Source organism: Gadus chalcogrammus, chromosome 18 (assembly GCF_026213295.1).
Source record: "Gadus chalcogrammus isolate NIFS_2021 chromosome 18, NIFS_Gcha_1.0, whole genome shotgun sequence".
Taxonomy (NCBI): domain Eukaryota; kingdom Metazoa; phylum Chordata; class Actinopteri; order Gadiformes; family Gadidae; genus Gadus; species Gadus chalcogrammus.
Window position 1 is genome coordinate 7,507,095 of NC_079429.1, and position 20,096 is coordinate 7,527,190.

The window sequence follows — 20,096 nt, forward strand, 5'->3', positions numbered from 1 at the left end:
GTGTATTGTAGTGTAGCATAAAACGATATCATTTATAATAGTATAATATATTATTATACAACATAATAGGCTATGCATTATGGGTCCGTCTATATATAACAGAGAGTATAACAGAGACTGATGGTGACATTTTTAAACAGAGACACAAATATGAGATTCAAGGAAAATACAAACTCACAGGCGTGCGACATTATAGTGCAGAAAATAGGTTTCACTAGTATAGCATACAATAGCATCAACCATAGACTGTAAAACATGATATGACTGTAACTAAATATAATAATAAAATAAAAATGGGTTTAAATCAGACTGTACACTAGATTTAAACCATAGATTATATAAAATAGGCTCATACCAATTTGTAAAACAAAACAGGTTTGGTTTCACCCAACTTGGGGGTTTCTCATCAACCGAGAGTTTTCAATGCCAGCGACTTCAGTCACACATGCGCAGTACGACATAGCACTTTACTTCCTGACGTCTCTGAGTGGGACTTCGGGTCAACAGTACCACTGTGTGGATGATTTCTCCCGTGTAGGAATCAAACATAGACCCGCTCCTGCCACACACCACGGACTATGTTCTCCTGCTAACCCGGGCCTTCCGTTGTGGAAGACCCGATGTCGCTGTCGCTCCGCGGTGCCTTCTGAATCGCTGACGGCCCGACGACCATCGTGGCCCGGCGTGTAGCCGTCATGTTCCCCGTCCGGACCAGCCTATTTCTCCTCCCGCTGCTGCTGCTCCTGTTGTCCGCGGTCAACGTGCACTCTTCCCAGGGCGACAAGGAGCCGGTGTACCGGGACTGTGTCAAGCAATGCGTCCGTACCAACTGCACCGGAGCTCGGCTGCGGGGCTTCGAGTCAAGGCAGCCGCCGTACATGGCGCTGACAGGTGGGCACCTGGGCTGTTGGTAGGAACATGTGGGGATAGTTTAACTGTGGTTGAGTCACTTTGTGTTTATCTGATTGTCCCACTGTATCTCCTTGCCAAGCTCATGTTTACGTATATTTGTTTAATACAATAGAAAGCTGATATAGTTGTGTTTTTTGGCGGTTTGATTGAGGTTTTTTTTTAATGTGAAACGTGTACTGGCCTACTTTTTATCTCTAATAGTAGCCTGTTAGTACGGCTGACCGGACCGGCAGGGGTTGGAAAGATCCTTTTTGTTGTTTGTTGCGGTCTCATTGTTACACAATTGTTGTCTCATCCAGTTTCATTCTGTTTCACTAACAGAGAGCTAGTATAGAGGTTTAAAGAGGTAGGGAGAGGTTGAAATTAATATATTCTGTAATAACAGTTTTATTGAAAACATGTACTAGAAATGTAATGGATTAACCTGCTGACAATTGTTTATTTAAATGTTTTTCCAAAATGTTTTTGAATAAACGAGAGAGAGTTAGAGAACAATGGCGGGAGAATACCAAGAGTATGATTTTAACTGTCTTTCTCTGTGTCAGGATGGAGGTGTGGTGATGACTGTCGGTACCAGTGCATGTGGACGACCGTGGGTCTTTACCAGGCCGAGGGGTACCGGATCCCCCAGTTCCACGGAAAGGTGAATCACACACGCACACACACACACGCTCAAGTGTTACACCTGTAAAGCTATTGCATTGTAGTAGTATCAGTAGGAGTGTGTTTCAGAGTTAGTATTGAAGCAGTAGTATTTAATAGTGGACTGTAACACTAGCGGTATTGTAGTATTTCCGAGCGTGCCCTACACTAGTAGTTCTAGTAGTGTGTGAGTATCTAGTGTCCCTTGTCTTCCAGTGGCCCTTTGCTCGCTTCCTGTGTTTCGAGGAGCCTGTCTCTGCGCTAGCGTCTCTGCTGAACGGCGTGGCCTGTCTCCTCATGATGCTACGCTACCGCGGCACTGTGCCTCGCCAGAGCCCCATGTACCCCACCATCACAGCCTTCTCTCTGGTCCGACCCCCGTTGTCTGTCTGACCGTCTCTCTGTCTGTCTAAAAGGGAGAATTTGGAATGTCTGTCAGGCTGGATGTCTGTTCTTAGTGTGTGTGTGTGTGTGTGTGTGTGTGTGTGTGTGTGTGTGTGTGTGTGTGTGTGTGTGTGTGTGTGTGTGTGTGTGTGTGTGTGTGTGTGTGTGTGTGTGTGTGTGTGTAATAAATACATAACGTATAGTTAGAAAATAAATAGAGATATGAGATTTCTGTTAAACACCAACTCAACATGAAATGCAAGAGTATATCATCATTTCCATCAAAATATTCTCTCCATCTGAATGTCTGTGTTGGCAGCTAGCTTTCTGGCTAGCCTTTGATGATGGTCCTCTGGTAACGGTCGTCGTGACAACTGATCTTCCTCTTGTATCCGTCAATGTGACAGCCGATGTCTTCTATCTCTCTGCAGGTGTCTCTGAACGCCTGGTTTTGGTCGACTGTCTTCCACACCAGAGACACCTACCTCACTGAGGTATTGCTACACCACCCTACACATCTCCTCCTCCTCGCCCTGTTTCCACCTTCTGATCTTCCACTCTCCTGCCACTCCTCCTGAACCCCCCTCCCCCTCCCCCTCCACCACCCTCCCCCTCCACCCTCCCTCCCTACTTTTACCATCACCTCCTCCACCCTCCCTCCCTACCTTCACCCTCACCTCCTCCCCCCTCCCTCCCTCCCTTCACCCTCCCTCTCTACCTACACCCTCCCTCCCTACCTTCACCCTCCCTAGTTTCACCCTCCCCCTCCACCACCCTCACCTCCTCCACCCTCCCTACTTTCACCCTCACCTCCTCCACCCTCCCTCCCTACCTTCACCCTCACCTCCTTCACCCTCCCTCCCTACCTTCACCCTCACCTCCTCCACCCTCACCGCCTCCACCCTCACTTCCTCCACCCTCCCTCACCTCCTCCACCCTCCCTACCTTCACCCTTCACCTCCTCCTCCCTACCTCCACCCTCACCTCCTCCACCCTCCCTCACCTCCTCCACCTTCACTCTCCTCCACCCTCCCCTCATCTCCGTCTTTTTCTCCTTCTCCAATCGGGCATCCAGTGACTGCCTCAGGTTTCCATTTGCTAATGGTATTAACTAATTTAATAATGTTAAGTTATTAACGTCAAATCCTCCAATTATTTGATAAGTAATCCTTCAAACTCTTATTCTATCAATCTCTTATCTCCCCTCTTTCAGAAAATGGATTATTTCTGTGCATCTGCCGTCATTCTGTACTCCATATACCTGTGCTGCGTCAGGTGAGGTGTTCTCTAGTCTACCTGTGTCAGAATAGCTGGTCATTCTAGGTGGAAGTTTGACAGATCAAGATGTCTTTGAGCAAGGCACCTTTAACATTGACTGTTATGCTGGTGGTTAGTAGCATCCCCCAAATGCCCCCTTTTTCTGTGTTTGTGTACAATATATTAGCTAGTTATGCTGAGCTAGTGTTAGGGAATTTAGTCTTGGACGGTCATCTTCATGAATATCTGTTAATTCTCTAGCTAATGTTGGAAAACCACTGCTGATTCTGTTTTTTGTATAATAATGTGAAAAAAAGTTTTAGCTCTTTGAGGGTGTTTGCTTGGCTGATTTGCGAGCTTGGCTGGCTAATGTTAGTCCGCTGTGTGTCTGGTAGCTCCCTTAACGGCAAGTAGTACTATCTTATGAATGTGAGCCAACTGCATGTTATTCAGGTCTCTGGTATTTATTTGTGGCTAGTTGTACTGGCTAATTTTGACTAACTTTGTGCTCTTATCGACTGCAGTAGCTCTCTGTGGCTAGTTGTACTAGCTAATGTTATCTAACTGTGTGATGTTCAGGATTGTAGTTGCTCTTTTTGGCTATTCGTACTAGCTAATGTTAGCTAACTTGTGTGATGTTCAGGACTCTGGGTTTGAAGCGTCCGGTCGTCTCCAGCCTGGTGGGCGCGCTGCTCATTCTCGTCTTCACCGCCCACGTCTCCTACCTGACCTTCGTCAGCTTCGACTACGGATACAACATGGCCGCAAACGCAACCATCGGTACGTCATGCCATCATGGCTCATGACTTCAGATTGCATTGCAGGGTTCTTGAGTGGGTCCGTGGTTGGTGTGTTCAATTCCAGGCCTATCTCAAAGATCTCCATGTGATTAACCTATGTTAAGTCACTATCTATCGCCAAAGGAGGTAACCCAAATGGTCATTGAGACAGATGAAAGTCCTTGTTTTTGCAGTATTTTGAATGTTACAAACTGGGTTTTGATGGCGACACTGTCTTTGTCTACGGGAGAAATTGAAAATACCCACTTTAAAGGGTTAGGGTCATGACTAGTGTTGGTGTCAGGAATAGTGTTAGGACTAGGGTGAACCGGCTGTGGTTATGACTACGGTTAAGGTCACTGCGTACTAGGTTTTTGTATGTAATGTAATGACCCTATAACTCTATGTTCTAGGCATGGTGAACTGGCTGTGGTTAGTTAAGGTTAATGTAATGTTTTTTGATTGTAATGTAAGGACTCTATAACTCCATGTTCTAGGCATAGTGAACCTGCTGTGGTGGCTGTGCTGGTGCTGGCAGAACCGGCGAACCCTACCCTACTGGTGGAAGTGTGGTGTGGTGGTACTGTTGCTCCATGGCCTGGCACTCCTGGAGCTGCTGGACTTCCCCCCGCTGCTCTGGGCTCTGGATGCCCACGCCGTCTGGCACCTCAGCACCGTGCCCGTTCACTTCCTGTTCTACAGGTACTTGTTCCGGTTATATTGGTCCCACTTCCTGTTCTAGGAGCAGTGTTTGTAATAACGCTGTTTAAAAGAACGGCGTAAGGTAATGCCGTTATTTTTTCAGTAACGGGGTAATCGAACTAATTACTTTTTCCGTCGTTATAACGCCGTTACTGTTACTGTACGTTGAATGCGGTGCGTTACTATGAATTGATTGAATAAACTGCCTAATCCGAACGCAACCCTGGCTTCAAACACAAACCGCTAGTGAGGAGACCGTGTGGGTTAACAACGAGATAAGTGATTATGATTGGCTAAGGAAGAGTCATGTTTCATGTTAGCCAATCTGAGCCAGTGTTTTTACACACAAGCCAGGTCACACACACACACGCACACACCAAACAGATTTGATGAAGCAGCAGAAATGGCGAGTCCGGAGCAATCCGATGAAAAGTTGGCATTTTCTGTAGTATTCGGTAGACGTTCCACAGCGTTTGCAACCCAGCAAATTAAAATTCAGTTGGAAGTTTATCAGGGCCTTTCAACCATTTAACACACTAAGGCCAAATGAAAACTGCTCAGATATATATAGCAACATTCTTTTTTTACAGTAACGCAAATAGTTACTTTCCCTTGTAACTAGTTACTTTTATTATAGAATAATTCAGTTACTAACTCAGTTACTTTTTGGAACAAGTAGTGAGTAACTATAACAATTACTTTTTTAAAGTAACGTTCCCAACACTTTCTAGGAGAACCATTTCCTGTTGAGTCGGACAAGGTTAAGATTAATTGTTATATTTGAGATGGTTAAGTGCGTGTATTATGTAAGAGATAGGTAAGTTGAGGTATTAGGTTAGACAGGGATATATTAAGGTATTTGGTTAGAGATTGTTATGTGTGTGTATTAGGTTAGAGATTAGTTCTGAGTCAAAGAAAGAAAGGTGTGTGTGTGCGTGTGTCAATGTTATATACCTGGTTGCCTTGGCAACACCCGACAAGTTTGTTATTAGAAGTCTCTTTCCTGCTCAACAGTTTCCTGATAGACGACAGCCTGCACCTCCTCAACACAGAGAAGATCGGAGTCAAGCTGGAGTAGGAGGGGCCTCTCACCTCTTGAACATGCCCTCTCCCCTCAACCCCTCCAATCAGGGCATCCAGACGCCAGAACCAGGAGGAAGTGCCACTCCATGACAACCCCGATCCCTCCCCCCTCGAGGAAGGCTCTGTTTACACTTTTCTTGTGTGTGTGTGTGTTTTTAATTTTTCTATATATTCAGTTTGGTTTTGGAGGCCTTGAATCTGAACTGAAGGGGAGGCTATCAACCGGCTGTCTCAGACCCCTCGTAAATTGACGAAAGAACTGTTAAGCTCACATATCACATTTCAGCCTCACCTGCCACCTTATAAAGCTTTAAAATAGACTCCCACTGTTAGCTCTTTGTTCAACATAATCACAGGCCATGGCTTTATCTTCCAACCTTAGCACTGTTGCAAGCGCAGTTGCTAGCATTATCTGGCCGGCAGTTCAGTTAGGTTGAGGACAGGGCGGCCATAGACTAAGGAGGGATACAGGGGAGTGGGTGAGGGCGGGGAGGGGAAGGAGGGCTGGTTGGAGGAAGTTAGAGGCTTTTCTTACACCTTATTATTCCAATATTTTCATATCACAATTTATTTGATATGTTTTGCCTTTATTTAGTTCTGGTGCTTTTCTTTCTGCTTTGAACATGAATCTTTATGCCTTTTTTTTATCATACACGTTTATCATTTATGTTGATTCAGTTCTGATGTTCTTTTGAATTCACCTGGGCTGCCTTCAGTGAAAGAAGAAAAAGGGATGTAGCTTAGCCTGGCGTGGGTTGATTGGCTGAACCGTGATTGTCCCGCCCACCCTACAGGAAGTGTATGGATGTACTTCCTGTTGTCTAGTTAGCTGTAATCAGGAGTCATATATGACCGCAGCCCTGAAGATGGCTCACCTGTGTGTGTGTGTGTGTGTGTGTGTGTGTGTGTGTGTGTGTGTGTGTGTGTGTGTGTGTGTGTGTGTGTGTGTGTGTGTGTGTGTGTGTGTGTGTGTGTGTGTGTGTGTGTGTGTGTGTGTGTGTGTGTTGTGCTCGTCACTCTAAACCGCTACATCTGTGATATTCCATTATATCATGCACTTTACACACACCTGTACCAGTACGCAACCATACCAGTACGCACCAGGTGTACCAGAGTAGAACGCATGTCTGTGCTGCCCGTGCCTTTCCTTTTTGAAAGAAGTCGTTTTTGTGTGTGTGTGTGTGTGACAGAGAGAGATTTATTGGCTGAGGACATTTTCGCCTAGCTGAGAGTTGAAAGGGGAGGGAAGCCAGTATTTACGGAAGTGTTGAGGTGGTTCTCATGGTGACAGACGACCATAGCATCAGATGGAGCAGATGATGGAATTGACTATGTCCTGTGATGGTTTGCTGATCAGGTAACAGTCCTGACATTTTCCTCCAAGACTGTTGGAGGAAGATACTGGTGGTGGTGATGATGAGGATGATGAGGATGATGAGGATGAGGATGATGATGATGGAAGGAGTGAACATATGGCCAACGACTCCTGTACCTCTATCATAAACGTAGCCACCTTCTGAGGTGTGATGAAGACCTCACTTCCTTTCTCCTTTTTCCTACATCGTTATGTTGTCACTGCCTGCGGCCCCCACCTCCTCTTCACTCTTCACTCTTCCCTCCCTCCCTCCCTCTTCCCCTCGCACATGAAAACTTTGAAAAAAATGTTTGAAGAAATGGGACAAATAAAGGGTTCTTGTTTACCAAATTGTCTGTCACTGTGTTTATTTATTCATTCATCAAACCCTGTTGTATTATTTATCGTGATAGTCACCGCAATATGGATGGTTAAATACACTATCACTACTCTAGAAATGGTTAAGTCAGTGTATCACTATAAAAGAGATGGTTAAATCAGTGTATCACTATTATAGACCGTTAAATACATTATTACTACTATAGAGATGATTAAACCAGTGTATCAATATGGTTAAATCAGTATCACTATTATAGAGGTTACACAATCACTGCAATAGAGACGATTAAAGACACAGTGTCACGAAAGATTCTGGATTTGCAACCCAATGTCCGCCGTCTTGCTGTAGTTATCATTCAGCAAGTTTCCTGAACAATTTACCAGTACGAAATGACTCACTGTCGTTTTGGATTGAAGTGTCTGCTAAATGACTAAGAAGTAAAAATGCTCTTGAATTGTCTCTGCTTCCTCCTAGCGGACTGGTCGTGTACCTGCAGGCCAGATTTTCTGGTAAATCGGGTTGTTTTGACCCGGGGTTGAGCTGTTAGTTATTGAATTGATGTGAAAATGTCAACTGTCAACTATCATTCATTTTACAGGAAACACTACGAGCATTATCTATGTGTTGTAAAATGATGTATTTTATGGGTCCTTCTGACGTTCTGAGGCTGTGTGTGTGTGTGTGTGTGTGTGTGTGTGTGTGTGTGTGTGTGTGTGTGTGTGTGTGTGTGTGTGTGTGTGTGTGTGTGTGTGTGTGTGTGTGCACGTGTACGTGTGTATGTGTGGTACTCTCTAGTAGCCGGGCAGCAGCGTGGACTCTGACCCGGCTGCAGTGGGTGGGGAGCGGGAGAGAGAGCATGAATAGAGCTTATTATTCCTCTTCTGACGACATGAGAACCAGGCTGGCCCGCTGTAACGCAAACCGTCCTGACAATGGAGCCAGTTCAGTCTGCAAGCATTCAGAGCCCCCCAGAAATACTACATGCCACTACAAGACTATAACATACAGAGTTAATGAGAGCCCCTACTACTACTACTTCCAACTTCGGCTTCACTGTATGTAGAGGCATCGCTATTAAAAGACGACACACTCATATAAACACTCATAACAAACAGAAACACGCGCGGTATTTCAGTTCGTGCTGGGAAGACATGACAGTTCAGTCCGGGCGGGCGGAGTCACGGACACTCCCCGTTCCGGCCTCCCCCCGCTGTCACGCTCGCACTACCGACTCTCGGAACACCGACACACGGAGACCCAAGGAAGTGGCTGTGATTTGAAAAACAGTAGACGTGCCAGGAGGAGAACTCTTCAGAGGAACTACAGTACGACTTGCCGGGAGGGGGGGTCGTCGCCAGGAGGGGATTCCGGGTTATTTCTGGAGCATGGACTAGAGCCGGGAGCCGCAGATGGAAGCGCGGAGAAGTTTTCTGTGGGTCCGACTTCTGCTGCTCGGGGTGGCGGGCGCGCTGGCCAGAGAAGGTGGGTCGTCGCTCTCGCTCACGGACGCTGTTGTGAACTAAACTTCTGATCGGTTTTGAAACACTCTTGCCGTGTTTTCAGCAGACCGTAATTGACGGGGCAGGTTACTGGAAGTGTGTGTGTGTGTGTGTGTGTGTGTGTGTGTGTGTGTGTGTGTGTGTGTGTGTGTGTGTGTGTGTGTGTGTGTGTGTGTGTGTGTGTGTGTGTGTGTGTGTGTGTGTGTTAGAGAGAGGGTATGGGGGTATGAGTGTTGGAACTCGACCCAAAGAACGAGCGTGATATTCTTGGCTCGACAATGACACACGCCACATTCCTGCGCGACTCCGCATTCGCCTCGGTATCTCTCTCCTGGGGCTAACCCCCCTATCCCACCCCACCTCCCTATCCCACCCTACCTCCCAAACCACTACTTGAACCTCTTCCTCCCTTACCCCTCTACCCACTGAGCCTACCCTTACCCTACACTACTAACACCAACCCATCCCCCCTAACCCTAACCCGTCCCTACAGGTAAACTACCTGTCGTAGAAACATTTGTTGTTATTGTTGTTGTTGCTGTTGTGTGACCGTTGGCTCCGCGCCGTACCCAAACGGGTCAGTTGGTCAGATACCGAGGAACCTGATTGGTGACTCGTAGATTGTGACAATGGCACCTGTGCGCACAGGCAGCGATCAGTTCGTCTCGCGTCAACAAACCGACAGTTGGTTCTTTGTGCGTCAAGGTCTCGTGGCGAGACACGGAACATTGTGTTATAAGGGACATTTTAGGGTCAAGTCCTCCTCTCTCTGTGTCTCTAGAGTTATGCACACCCAGGCAGACACAAACAGACACACACACAATTTGGATCATTGGATTTATTTCCAGCTTACTACAGAATATTAAATATAACAGGACATATATTTTTGTAGATTCAAACAAATGGCACAACTTGTCAGAAGTTTGTACACGTATTAAATGCAGTGCAAAAGGCAACACACAAACAAAGCCAAATTACGGGTTAATGATAGTCGATAACACACACACACACACCCACACCCACAAACACATACACACACACACATACACAGGCCTGTGGTTCTCCACGAGTGATTGTGTCTGAGTGTGTCCCAGGGCCGTTGATATTTAAAAGCTATTGATGGACTGACAAATTCATTTTACTCCAGTCCCCACACACACACACACACACACACACACACACACACACACACACACACACACACACACACACACACACACACACACACACACACACACACACACACACACACACACACACACACACACACACACAGTAGTGAGGCTGGTTGTCTGGAGGCTGTGGCTAGCCTCTGATTATTGAATTAATGATTAACTTATTGACCCTCAACATTCTAGAAGCACTGAGTTCTGAAGCTCAGCTGTATTCTCTGTTCATGGTTCTAATGGCCGGTTCTATCTCCGGGTTCTGAATGATGGATCGAAAGCCTGGTTATAAAAGCTGGCTCTAAAAGCAGGTTCTAAAGGATGGATTGTTCTATATTATGGTTGTATAGGATGGATTAAAGGATGGTTCTAAAGGATGGTTCTAAATAATGCTTACAAAGCCTGGTTCTAAAGCCTGGTACTAGTAGGAACCAACATGAGAAATGATTGACATCATCAAATACCCAAAACCCAGATGGAGGACCTGAACCACAGTACTTAGTATTCACCACACAGATAAGTTAAGGACCCAAGTGTCTAATTGCTGGAAAGTGTTCACTAGATTGGGCATGGAGATCAACATTCACGGGTTGTTGCTGCTTCCCAGAAGCATTTAGCCAGAACTTGACCTCAAAGTGGAGCTCAGACACAAGGGAGACGTTGAGATTCAGAACACCTAATCAAAAGTGAAAGTGCCCGCACAACAGAGCTGGGGAGTAAACAATAATAAAGTTCAACCGTTAAAACATGGAGGGGTGGAGTTTAAGCATGTAATTGAGTTTAAACATGGAGTACATTTGTAACATGGATTAGTTTAAAGATGAGTTTAGACATTGAGTTGAAACTTTGAGTAGGGTTGAAATATGTTGTAGATTTGAAACTTGGAGTAGATTTGAAACTTGGAGTAGAGCTTAAAGTTAGAGTTGAGTTAAGACGTTGAGTTGAAACTTGGAGTAGATTTGAAATATTGTGTCGATTTGAAATATGGAATAGATTTGATATATGGAGTAGAGTTTAAATATGGAGTAGTTTGGAAACTTGGAGTAGAGTGAAGACTTGTAGTCGATTTTAAACTTGGGAGAAGAGTTGAAACTTGGAGTGGAATTTAAACATTTAGTAGAGTTGAAACTTAGAGTAGAGTTGAAACATGGCAGTGTGTTGTCGGTTGAAGACAATGGAGAGTAGTCCTGCAGGCTTGCATCTTTTAAGCAAAGACGTACGTGTGTGTGTGTGTGTGTGTGTGTGTGTGCGCGTGTGCATGTGCGTGCGCGTGCGTGCGTGCGTGCGCAGGTGCATGCAGCCTACACGGCTTTGTGAGTTTGAATGGTACAGTACAGACCTGTTTCTCTGGTCGCTTGCGCAATCGCTACCTGTTTGTTCTTTTAGAGATGGAATGTAATCGTGTGTGTGTGTGTGTGTGTGTGTGGGGGGGGGGGGGGTTGTGAAAGGTGAATCTCGGGTCTGGTTCCTGCTCTGTGAAGACCAGGAGGAGGTGCTGTTGTTGACTCCCTCCGTGACCCCGTTGTTTACTCTCTACGACTGGGTAAACAACGTCCTGTTTGCACATGAAGCAATGGAGCTGTCGCACTCCGGAGCTCTTCCTCTCGGGCTGACTGTTGCCACGGAAACCCCTGGCCAATGTACTGTGTGTAACTTGTCGTTGAGGTAGTCAGGAGGATTTTGTCTCCTAGCACAATGCTGATGGTCTCCATAGTGATGGTCTCTCCATATTGATGGTCCCCCCCAAAGCGATGGTCTCCTGGCAATGGTCTCCATCGCAGTACTCTCCATAGAATCTTTCTCCTAGCAATGGTATCCATAGCAATGGTCTCCATAGCCATATCCTCAATAGTAGCGGTCTCCAAAGTAATGGGGTTAAAGTCCTATGGTTTAAGAATAACATTTAATATGCCTTTGCTAAAAGCAAGACTAACATAATTTATTTTCAATAAACATTATCATTTTATAGCATTCATTTATAGAATGTTTGGAATAATGTATAATTGATCGATTATATAGTGTTTAATATTATTTCCTGTTATCATGTTTAATAGCAGGATTTGCAGAATTATTATGACATGTAATCACATGCTGAATTAAGATGGCTAATATAGCATGTTTATGAGCAAGACTCACATGTTTAATAGCCTGCTTAATACACATCTAATAATTCATTTAGTTGTACCTTTTTAAATAGCACAAAACATTTCAAAACAAACAACACTGTTACGCTCCACCCCTTCGCCCCACCCTGCACCTGAAAACAAACACTGCTGAGAGACCAGCTTCTCAGCAGAGAGTAGCTTAGCATTGGCATTGTGCCAGGGCACAAATTGGTACAGCCCACTCTTGACTTCTAATGTTTACTATTTATTAGTGTAGCACAGCTAAATCCGAGGCGAAATACATGCAATATCGTTAGACACCCTCCTCATGGAGTTGGATGGGATGCATTTGGGTCAAGGTTAACATAGAGGAGGTGTGTGTGTGTGTGTGTGTGGGTGGGTGTTACAGTGGTACTCTGCTGTGGGGATTTGAAAGTGGCTTATCAGCATTTATATTGATAGGTAGAACAGTTTATGTATAGCAGTTAGCACTGTAAATGATTCAAACTTCGGTGTAAATGTTTGTGCTTTTGGTTTCAGGGTGAATGGTTCCAATTGCAGTGTAATAGTTCTTGTTTTAGTGTGAATGGTTCAGGTTCTAGTTGTGTGTGAAGTGTTCTTGTTCTGCTGTCATTTTTAACAGTCTGGGTGTCCATTTAAATGGTTCTGATTCTGGTCACTGTGAACCTGGTTCCAGTGTAAATCGTCCTGTTTCTGGTTTCAGGGATCTGGTTCTGGTCTCAGTTCAACTGGTTCTCGTTTCAATGTACATTTTTCTGGTTTCAGTGTAAATGGGTACGGTTCTGGTCTCAGTGTGATTGGTTCTGGTTTCAGTGTAAATGGGTACGGTTCTGGTCTCAGTGTGATTGGTTCTGGTTTCAGTGTAAATGGGTACGGTTCTGGTCTCAGTGTGATTGGTTCTGGTTTCAGTGTAAATGGGTACGGTTCTGGTCTCAGTGTGATTGGTTCTGCTTTCAGTGTAAATGGGTACGGTTCTGGTGTCAGTGTAAATGGTTCTGGTCTCAATGTAAATGGTTCTGTTTTCAGTGTAACTGGTTCTGATTCTGGTCTCAATGTAAATGGTTCTGTTTTCAGTGTAACTGTTTCTGATCTCAGTGTAACTGGTTCTGGTTCTGTTTTCAGTGTGCCTGGGTACGGACATGAAGTTGGACCTGCTCTCCAGCCTGGAGAACCACTATGAGACTCTGCGGCTGCTGTACACCGGCTGTCAGGTCGTCCACGGCAACCTGGAGATCACCCACCTCCACGGGGTGCCGGACCTCTCCTTCCTCGAGGTACCGCACTTCCTCCTCCTCCAAATGTCCTCCACAATTACAATTAGGGCAACTTTATCCAAAGCGACTCACATCGGTTAATACACACATTGACACACCGACGAGTCAACCATGCAAGGCGACAGCCAGCTCGTCAAGAGCAGTTAGGGTTAAGTGTCTTGCTCAGGGACACATCAACACTCAGCTAGGAGGAGCTGGGGAAGACAACTGCTCTACCTCCTGTGCTAAGCCGACCCACCTTCTCCTCCACACCTCCTCCGGCTCCTCACTTCATCCTCCTTATCCTCCCTACCTCTTTCGCCCCCTGTTCCTCTCGCACGTCTTCCTTCTCCTCCTCCGTCCACTCTTCCTCCTCTTCCTCCGTCCACTCTTCCTCCTCTTCCTCCTCTTCCTCCTGCTCCTCGTCGATCTAATCCTCCAAATTTCCTCTGCATACGGTTCTCTGGGGGTCATGTGATGTTGTGGTGGTCTGAAGGTCGTTCGATGTTCTGAAGGGCATGTGACAGTCATATATGAAGGTCATGTGATGTTCTGAATGTCACGTGAAAGACATGTGACGGTCATATGAAGGTCATGTGATGTTCTAAAGGGTCATGTGAAGGACCGTCACATGATCATGGGAAGGTCATGTGAAGGTCATGTGACGTTCTGAAGGTCACGAGCTGTCCTCCTCCGTGTGGTTGTGCAGGGCATCGTGGAGGTCCAGGGTTACGTTCTGGTGGCCGACGTGACGGTGGACCTGATTCCTCTGGACAACCTGCGTGTGATCCGGGGGAGCCAGCGCTACGGCGCCAACTACTCCCTGGTGGTTCTGAACAACACCAAGGGCCCCCAAGGGCCCGGGCTCCGGACCCTCCGTATGCGCAGCCTCACAGGTGAGGACTCGCCAAGACCGGATCAGACCGGATCTAATGGAATCAAATGGTCCTGATGGTCCTTGCTTGAATCCAGTAGTGTTGGTCTCTGCTCTCTAAAGATATAAATAAGTATGTGTGGATATAGAACAGCATTGGGGGTAATAGTATATGATATTACGTATTGTATATAATACACTGTACTCTATGTTGAGTCGATAGTGGCTCACGAGTCAGGCGGACAGCAATCAAAGCTTACAAGCTGAATTGGAGGAGCTCTAAAAAATGTTGCTGTGTGACCACGTTTTTCTGGAATAACAACTCTAGAAATCTAGCAATGTTAGTCATATTTAATTATCCTTTTAAAAAGTTAGGTAATTTTAAAGTAGTGCCAAAACGTGACAGTACATTTCTACTATGCAAACACTAAATTTCACAACATGAGTACAGAACAAGTTCTGGGTCCTCGATGACAAGACTTACTAAAGCAACCCAAATGGGCAAAGTAGCTCGTATATCACATATTCCTTGTTATTCAGTGAAGGATGATGTCGTTTCAGAAGTACTTTCGGGAAGCAGTCATTTATCTCAGAAAGGTTTTACTCTCTCACTCTCAAACTGGCCTAGGGAGACGTGGATCATCCTGACATTTACATTTACATTTAGCAGACGCTTTTATCCAAAGCGACTTACAATAAGTACATTTATCATTAAAAAGGGAAACAATATATCGCTGTCGGTACAGTAAAGATGTTCATCGAACAAAGTGCAATCGCCAGGCTAACCCATTCCATGTATAAAGCAGTGTTGCTGCTACTGCAGATGCTACACAATTAAGTACTATGTATAAGTACAACATACATTAAGTGCGTACAATCAGTTGGTACATTACATGAAATATGGAGACCTCTCCTCCTCTTGAGACCTCTCCTCTTCTCCCTCTCCTCTCCTAGCCCCTCCTCCTCTTCAGACCTCTCCTCTTCTCCCTCTCCTCTCCTCCTCTTCAGACCTCTCCTCTTCTCCCTCTCCTCTCCTAGCCCCTCCTCCTCTTCAGACCTCTCCTCTTCTCCCTCTCCTCTCCTCCTCTTCAGACCTCTCCTCCTCTCCCTCTCCTCTCCTAGCCCCTCCTCCTCTTCAGACCTCTCCTCTTCTCCCTCTCCTCTCCTCCTCTTCAGACCTCTCCTCTTCTCCCTCTCCTCTCCTAGCCCCTCCTCCTCTTCAGACCTCTCCTCTTCTCCCTCTCCTCTCCTCCTCTTCAGACCTCTCCTCCTCTCCCTCTCCTCTCCTAGCCCCTCCTCCTCTTGGGGAACTCTGACACTATTAACCAGCATGATTCAAGGCCAATTCTCTTCTCCCCTTTTCCTCCTCCTCTCCAACCCTCTCATGCTCCTCTATCCTCATCTCCTCTTTCTCGCCACCTCCTCCTTTCCGCCTCCTTTCTCCTCTCCTATCCAACCCTCTGCTCTTCTCTCCTTTCCAACTCCCTTCTCCTCCTCTAATTATGGTAATGACCAGTGAGGGTAGTGTTTTCTCTCTTGTGATTAGCCGGTTTTGATGATGGAATGTATACCGTATATATATATATATATATATATATATATATATATATATATATATATATATATATATATATACATTCATCAACCAACAACCTAAGATCCTTACAACATGGCAGATGACAGGATGTAATGTGTGTGTGTGTGTGTGTGTGTGTGTGTGTGTGTGTGTGTGTGTGTGTGTGTGTGTGTGTGTGTGTGTGTGTGTGTGTGCGTCAGAGATCCTGCTGGGCGGGGTGTATATGTGGGGGAACCCCCAGCTGTGTTTCCCGAACCCCCAGAAAATCCTGTGGAGGGACACGCTGGATCAGCAGAACACCCACAAACACCAGTTAACCCTGCAGGCCAGCGCCGCAAACTGTAAGTACACCTGTTTACTGTGTGTGTGTGTAACGTGTGTTTACTGTGTGTGTGTGTGTGTGTGTGTGTGTGTGTGTGTGTGTGTGTAACGTGTGTTTAATGTGTGTGTGTGTGTGTGTTTCAGGTCCAAGGTGTAATTCTGTGTGCCTCGAGAAATGCTGGGGCGAAACCATTCAGGACTGTCAGATTGGTGAGTTTTGATTGGTCCACAGCAACTTCCTTATTAATAAAGCACTTCTTATCTTATCTTATAGGTGTATGATTCACTTTGCTATCATTCTCTCTCTCTCTCTCCCTCCCTCTCCCTCTCCCCTTCAGAAACCCATGTCGATTGTACCGCAGGGTGTCTGCGCTGTAAGGGTAAGCATGCCAGTGACTGCTGCCACAAGCAGTGTGCTGCTGGATGCACCGGGCCCAAGGACTCTGACTGCCTGGTATATACACACGCACGCACGCACGCACGCACGCGCACACAACACACACACAGTAAAGAACTCAACATGCTTCTGCGTGGATTGTCTGAATCCTTTGCACACACACACACACACACACACACAGTTTCTTAATCTATCCATCAACGCAGCCTTCCCGACCAATGTGCGCAACCTCTGTGGATGAACAGATCACAAAAAAATGTCAAAGGTAGAGCAATGAGAAGAATTCAGTGTTTATTAGAATCAAAGCCAAACTATGTTGGCTGTACCATGCAACTGATAGGTTGCGCACGCAGCCCAGTTCCTAAATTCACCAATCAGGTGTCTGGGACGTCTAGGTGCACGGCGTGTTGCCGTGAGGCCTTGGATTTGATCCACGTATGTTTTGATCCGTGTGTGTGGCACGACTCTGCAGCCATGGTCGCCCAGGTCGTGTTGATGCAGAAGCCACCTGCTTGCGTTGCTAAGTTGCTAACGTGCTGTAGTCACTCGAGCATGTATAGACCTTTACCCCACAAATGCATGCACAAGGCAAACAAACATGCAGGGTCTGAAACACACGTAAAACCACCGCAAAGACCACGTACACTTTGCACGCATAAACACGCACACAAAGTAAACCGGGCACCTAGCGACACACACGCACGCACTTACACACAGCACGTATTCCCCTATCGGTGGTGTGTGACGATATTCAGAGGGAGTTTCTTCCGATAAGTGATAACATCACTCTATTTACTGATCAATTCACATCCATGCAATACCTCTGTATTTACTCAACTACTGTAATTAGTAGTTGAGTAAATACCCTACCCTGCAACATTAAAGACGTCAGACTGGACTTGAACTTTTGGAGAAAAAAAAATCTAACAAACTTGACCATGACCATGTGTCTCTCCGCAGGCGTGTCGTTACTTTAACAACAACGGCGTGTGTAAGGAGCACTGCCCGGCCCCGACCACCTACGTGCCGGCCACCTACCAGTCCATACCCAACAAGGACAAGAAGTTCAGCTTCGGCGCCACCTGCATCAAGACTTGCCCCCGTAAGCTCCGCCCAACGCTGAATTAACACTTCTGCGTGTCCCTCCCTATGCAAAGGTCCACGTCGGGATACGAAGACAGGGCACAGACCTTGACTAGAGTCTGCCTGCGTTTGTGCTCCCACGTCATGTGAGCTAAGGGTTGGGGCACTGGCGAACGATTGCAGTGTATTGCAAGCAACTGAAGATGACGTGTTTAGATTTAGCGAAATTTTATATTTTCAAAACTGCTATTAAAACTACTGGTTAAACTGGGAGCTGAGCAGTACAACAAAAGAGACCTAGCCCTGTGTGTGTGTGTGTGTCTGTGTCTTTTTGACTGTGTGTGTGTGTGTGTGTGTGTGTGTGTGTGTGTGTGTGTGTGTGTGTGTGTGTGTGTGTGTGTGTGTGTGTGTGTGTGTGTGTGTGTGTGTGTGTGTGTGTGTGTGTGTGTGTGTGTAGATAACTACCTGACCATGGAGGCGGCGTGCACCATGGTGTGTCCCAAGGCCAACCAGGAGATGATCATCCTCAACGCCGACGGCTCGGAGAGTCAGAAGTGCGAGAAGTGCGAGGGAGAATGTCCCAAAGGTGGGTCTATGTTAGCACAGTCAGCGTTCTAGTTCTAACCGCACCTGTCTGTAAGGTGGGTAACGTGTTTAAAAACCTGCAGGTCATCAGGGGAAGGATGCTTTTCAAGTAAGACTGCCTGTCTGTCTGCTGTCTGTCTTTCTGATTAGCTGACATTTTAGTTTCCTCTATCTGTTTTTGTCTCATGTCTTTCATTTTGAGTAGCTAATCATTAGCTGTCCTCTGTCTCTGTCTCTGTCTCTGTCTCTGTCTCTGTCTCTGTCTCTGTCTCTGTCTCTGTCTCTGTCTCTGTCTCTGTCTCTGTCTCTGTCTCTCTGTGTGTGTGTCCATGTTAGTGTCAGTAGTATGCTAATGACTGTTAACACTGTGGGTATGCTAAGTCTTGTTCGTCCTGATAGCCTGCTCCTTTTCGTTAGCACTGATAGTATGCTCATCTATTCACCTGTCCTAAGGGTGGTTCAGCCTGTAGTTGAAACCAGACCAACCAGTTCTACAGCTCACGTTTTGTTTTGTTTTTCCGACTCTTCTGACCTGGGTTGTTTAGAATGTTTTGAGTAGTAGTAGTAGTCACAGTGTGTGACGTTGTAGTAGTAGTAGTAAAAGTCCTAGTCACAGTAGTAGTAGTAATAATAGTAGTAGTAGTAGTAGTAGTAGTAGTAGTAGTAGTAGTAGTAGTAGTAGTAGTAGTAGTAGTAGTAGTAGTAGTAGTTTAATGTGTAGTAGTAGTTTAATGATTAGTAGTAGTAATAGTACTAGTAGTTTAATGTTTATTAGTAGTAATAGTAGTAGTAGTTTAATGTGTAGTAGTAGTAGTAGTTTAATGTTTAGTAATAGTAGTAGTAGTAGTTGTTTAATGTGTAGTAGTAGTTTAATGTGCGTGTGGTTTTGCAGTGTGCTATGGCCTGGGGATGGGTAGCCTCCAGGGCGTTACCATGGTAACATCCTCAAATGTGGAGCAATTCAACAGCTGCAAGAAGATCTTCGGAAGCCTGGCCTTCCTCTCCCAGAGCTTTACAGGGTGAGGCGTCGGCCGGTGACATCACCTCCACATCACCACCATATCACAATGATGTTAAACCCGCTTATTAACCCGCCATTATAAAATTGTGTGTAACCCCGAAAACTGAAATTGCTTGGATATTAATAATAACATTTCATATGAACAAGATTTCCAGATTTGCAGGCCATCATAATTTTAAGCTGCCCTTTAGTATTTGCCTTAGTTGTTGTCAGCCTATTCATCATGCCTGTCTATTATTGGCAATGCATTTGGATTTATGAACCGAACAACGAACTGCATAGTCAATTCTGGAGAGTATAGCATGATAGGCTTTTATTATTAAGGCAAAACACTGGCGAAATAGAAAACTAGAAAAGTTTTTTAAGTTGATTTTAACAAATAACACCCATATTATAAATACAGCAAAAAGGCAGATCTTTAACCGCCTCCACCAGCAGTTTAAGTCGGGTCATTTTGGCCAACTACTCAATCCACTTACCTCCAGTCGAGACATCAGCCTCTGAGATCACAGTGCCTGCCCCATATAATTAGATATTAGCATATATCTATGACATCACTCTGGTCCAGGGTTTAGGATACGTATTGAACAAAGTGTTTTATGTAATATGTCATTTATTGTATAAATTATAACATTCCTCACCCAAAATCATGCCATGAAGCCACTTCTGTGAAGGCCATGTGTGTGCAGTGCACTAATAGGGCAGGCAGACAGGCAGGCAGGCAGACAGACAGACAGACAGG

At 45.6% G+C, this 20,096-nt stretch overlaps 2 protein-coding genes across 2 annotated transcripts in view; both read left to right on the forward strand.

The window, feature by feature from the left end:
• The first annotated feature begins 461 nt into the window (after positions 1–461).
• Positions 462–7,454, forward strand: pgap3 (post-GPI attachment to proteins phospholipase 3). The gene is made up of 8 exons (XM_056577240.1): positions 462–891; positions 1,458–1,555; positions 1,771–1,923; positions 2,370–2,432; positions 3,152–3,213; positions 3,839–3,975; positions 4,472–4,676; positions 5,691–7,454. Exons 1-8 carry the CDS (start codon positions 696–698, stop codon positions 5,752–5,754), a joined length of 978 nt encoding a protein of 325 aa, XP_056433215.1. The 5' UTR covers positions 462–695; the 3' UTR covers positions 5,755–7,454.
• A 916-nt stretch (positions 7,455–8,370) lies between these two features.
• Positions 8,371–20,096, forward strand: part of erbb2 (erb-b2 receptor tyrosine kinase 2) — a 23,339-nt gene continuing 11,613 nt past the window's right edge. The window contains exons 1-9 of the mRNA XM_056577021.1: positions 8,371–8,935; positions 13,367–13,518; positions 14,207–14,393; positions 16,148–16,288; positions 16,413–16,478; positions 16,607–16,722; positions 17,626–17,767; positions 18,206–18,334; positions 19,226–19,352. Of these exons, the coding sequence (XP_056432996.1) occupies positions 8,863–8,935; positions 13,367–13,518; positions 14,207–14,393; positions 16,148–16,288; positions 16,413–16,478; positions 16,607–16,722; positions 17,626–17,767; positions 18,206–18,334; positions 19,226–19,352 (1,133 nt within the window). The 5' untranslated portion in view covers positions 8,371–8,862. The remainder of the gene's footprint in view (positions 8,936–13,366; positions 13,519–14,206; positions 14,394–16,147; positions 16,289–16,412; positions 16,479–16,606; positions 16,723–17,625; positions 17,768–18,205; positions 18,335–19,225; positions 19,353–20,096) is intronic.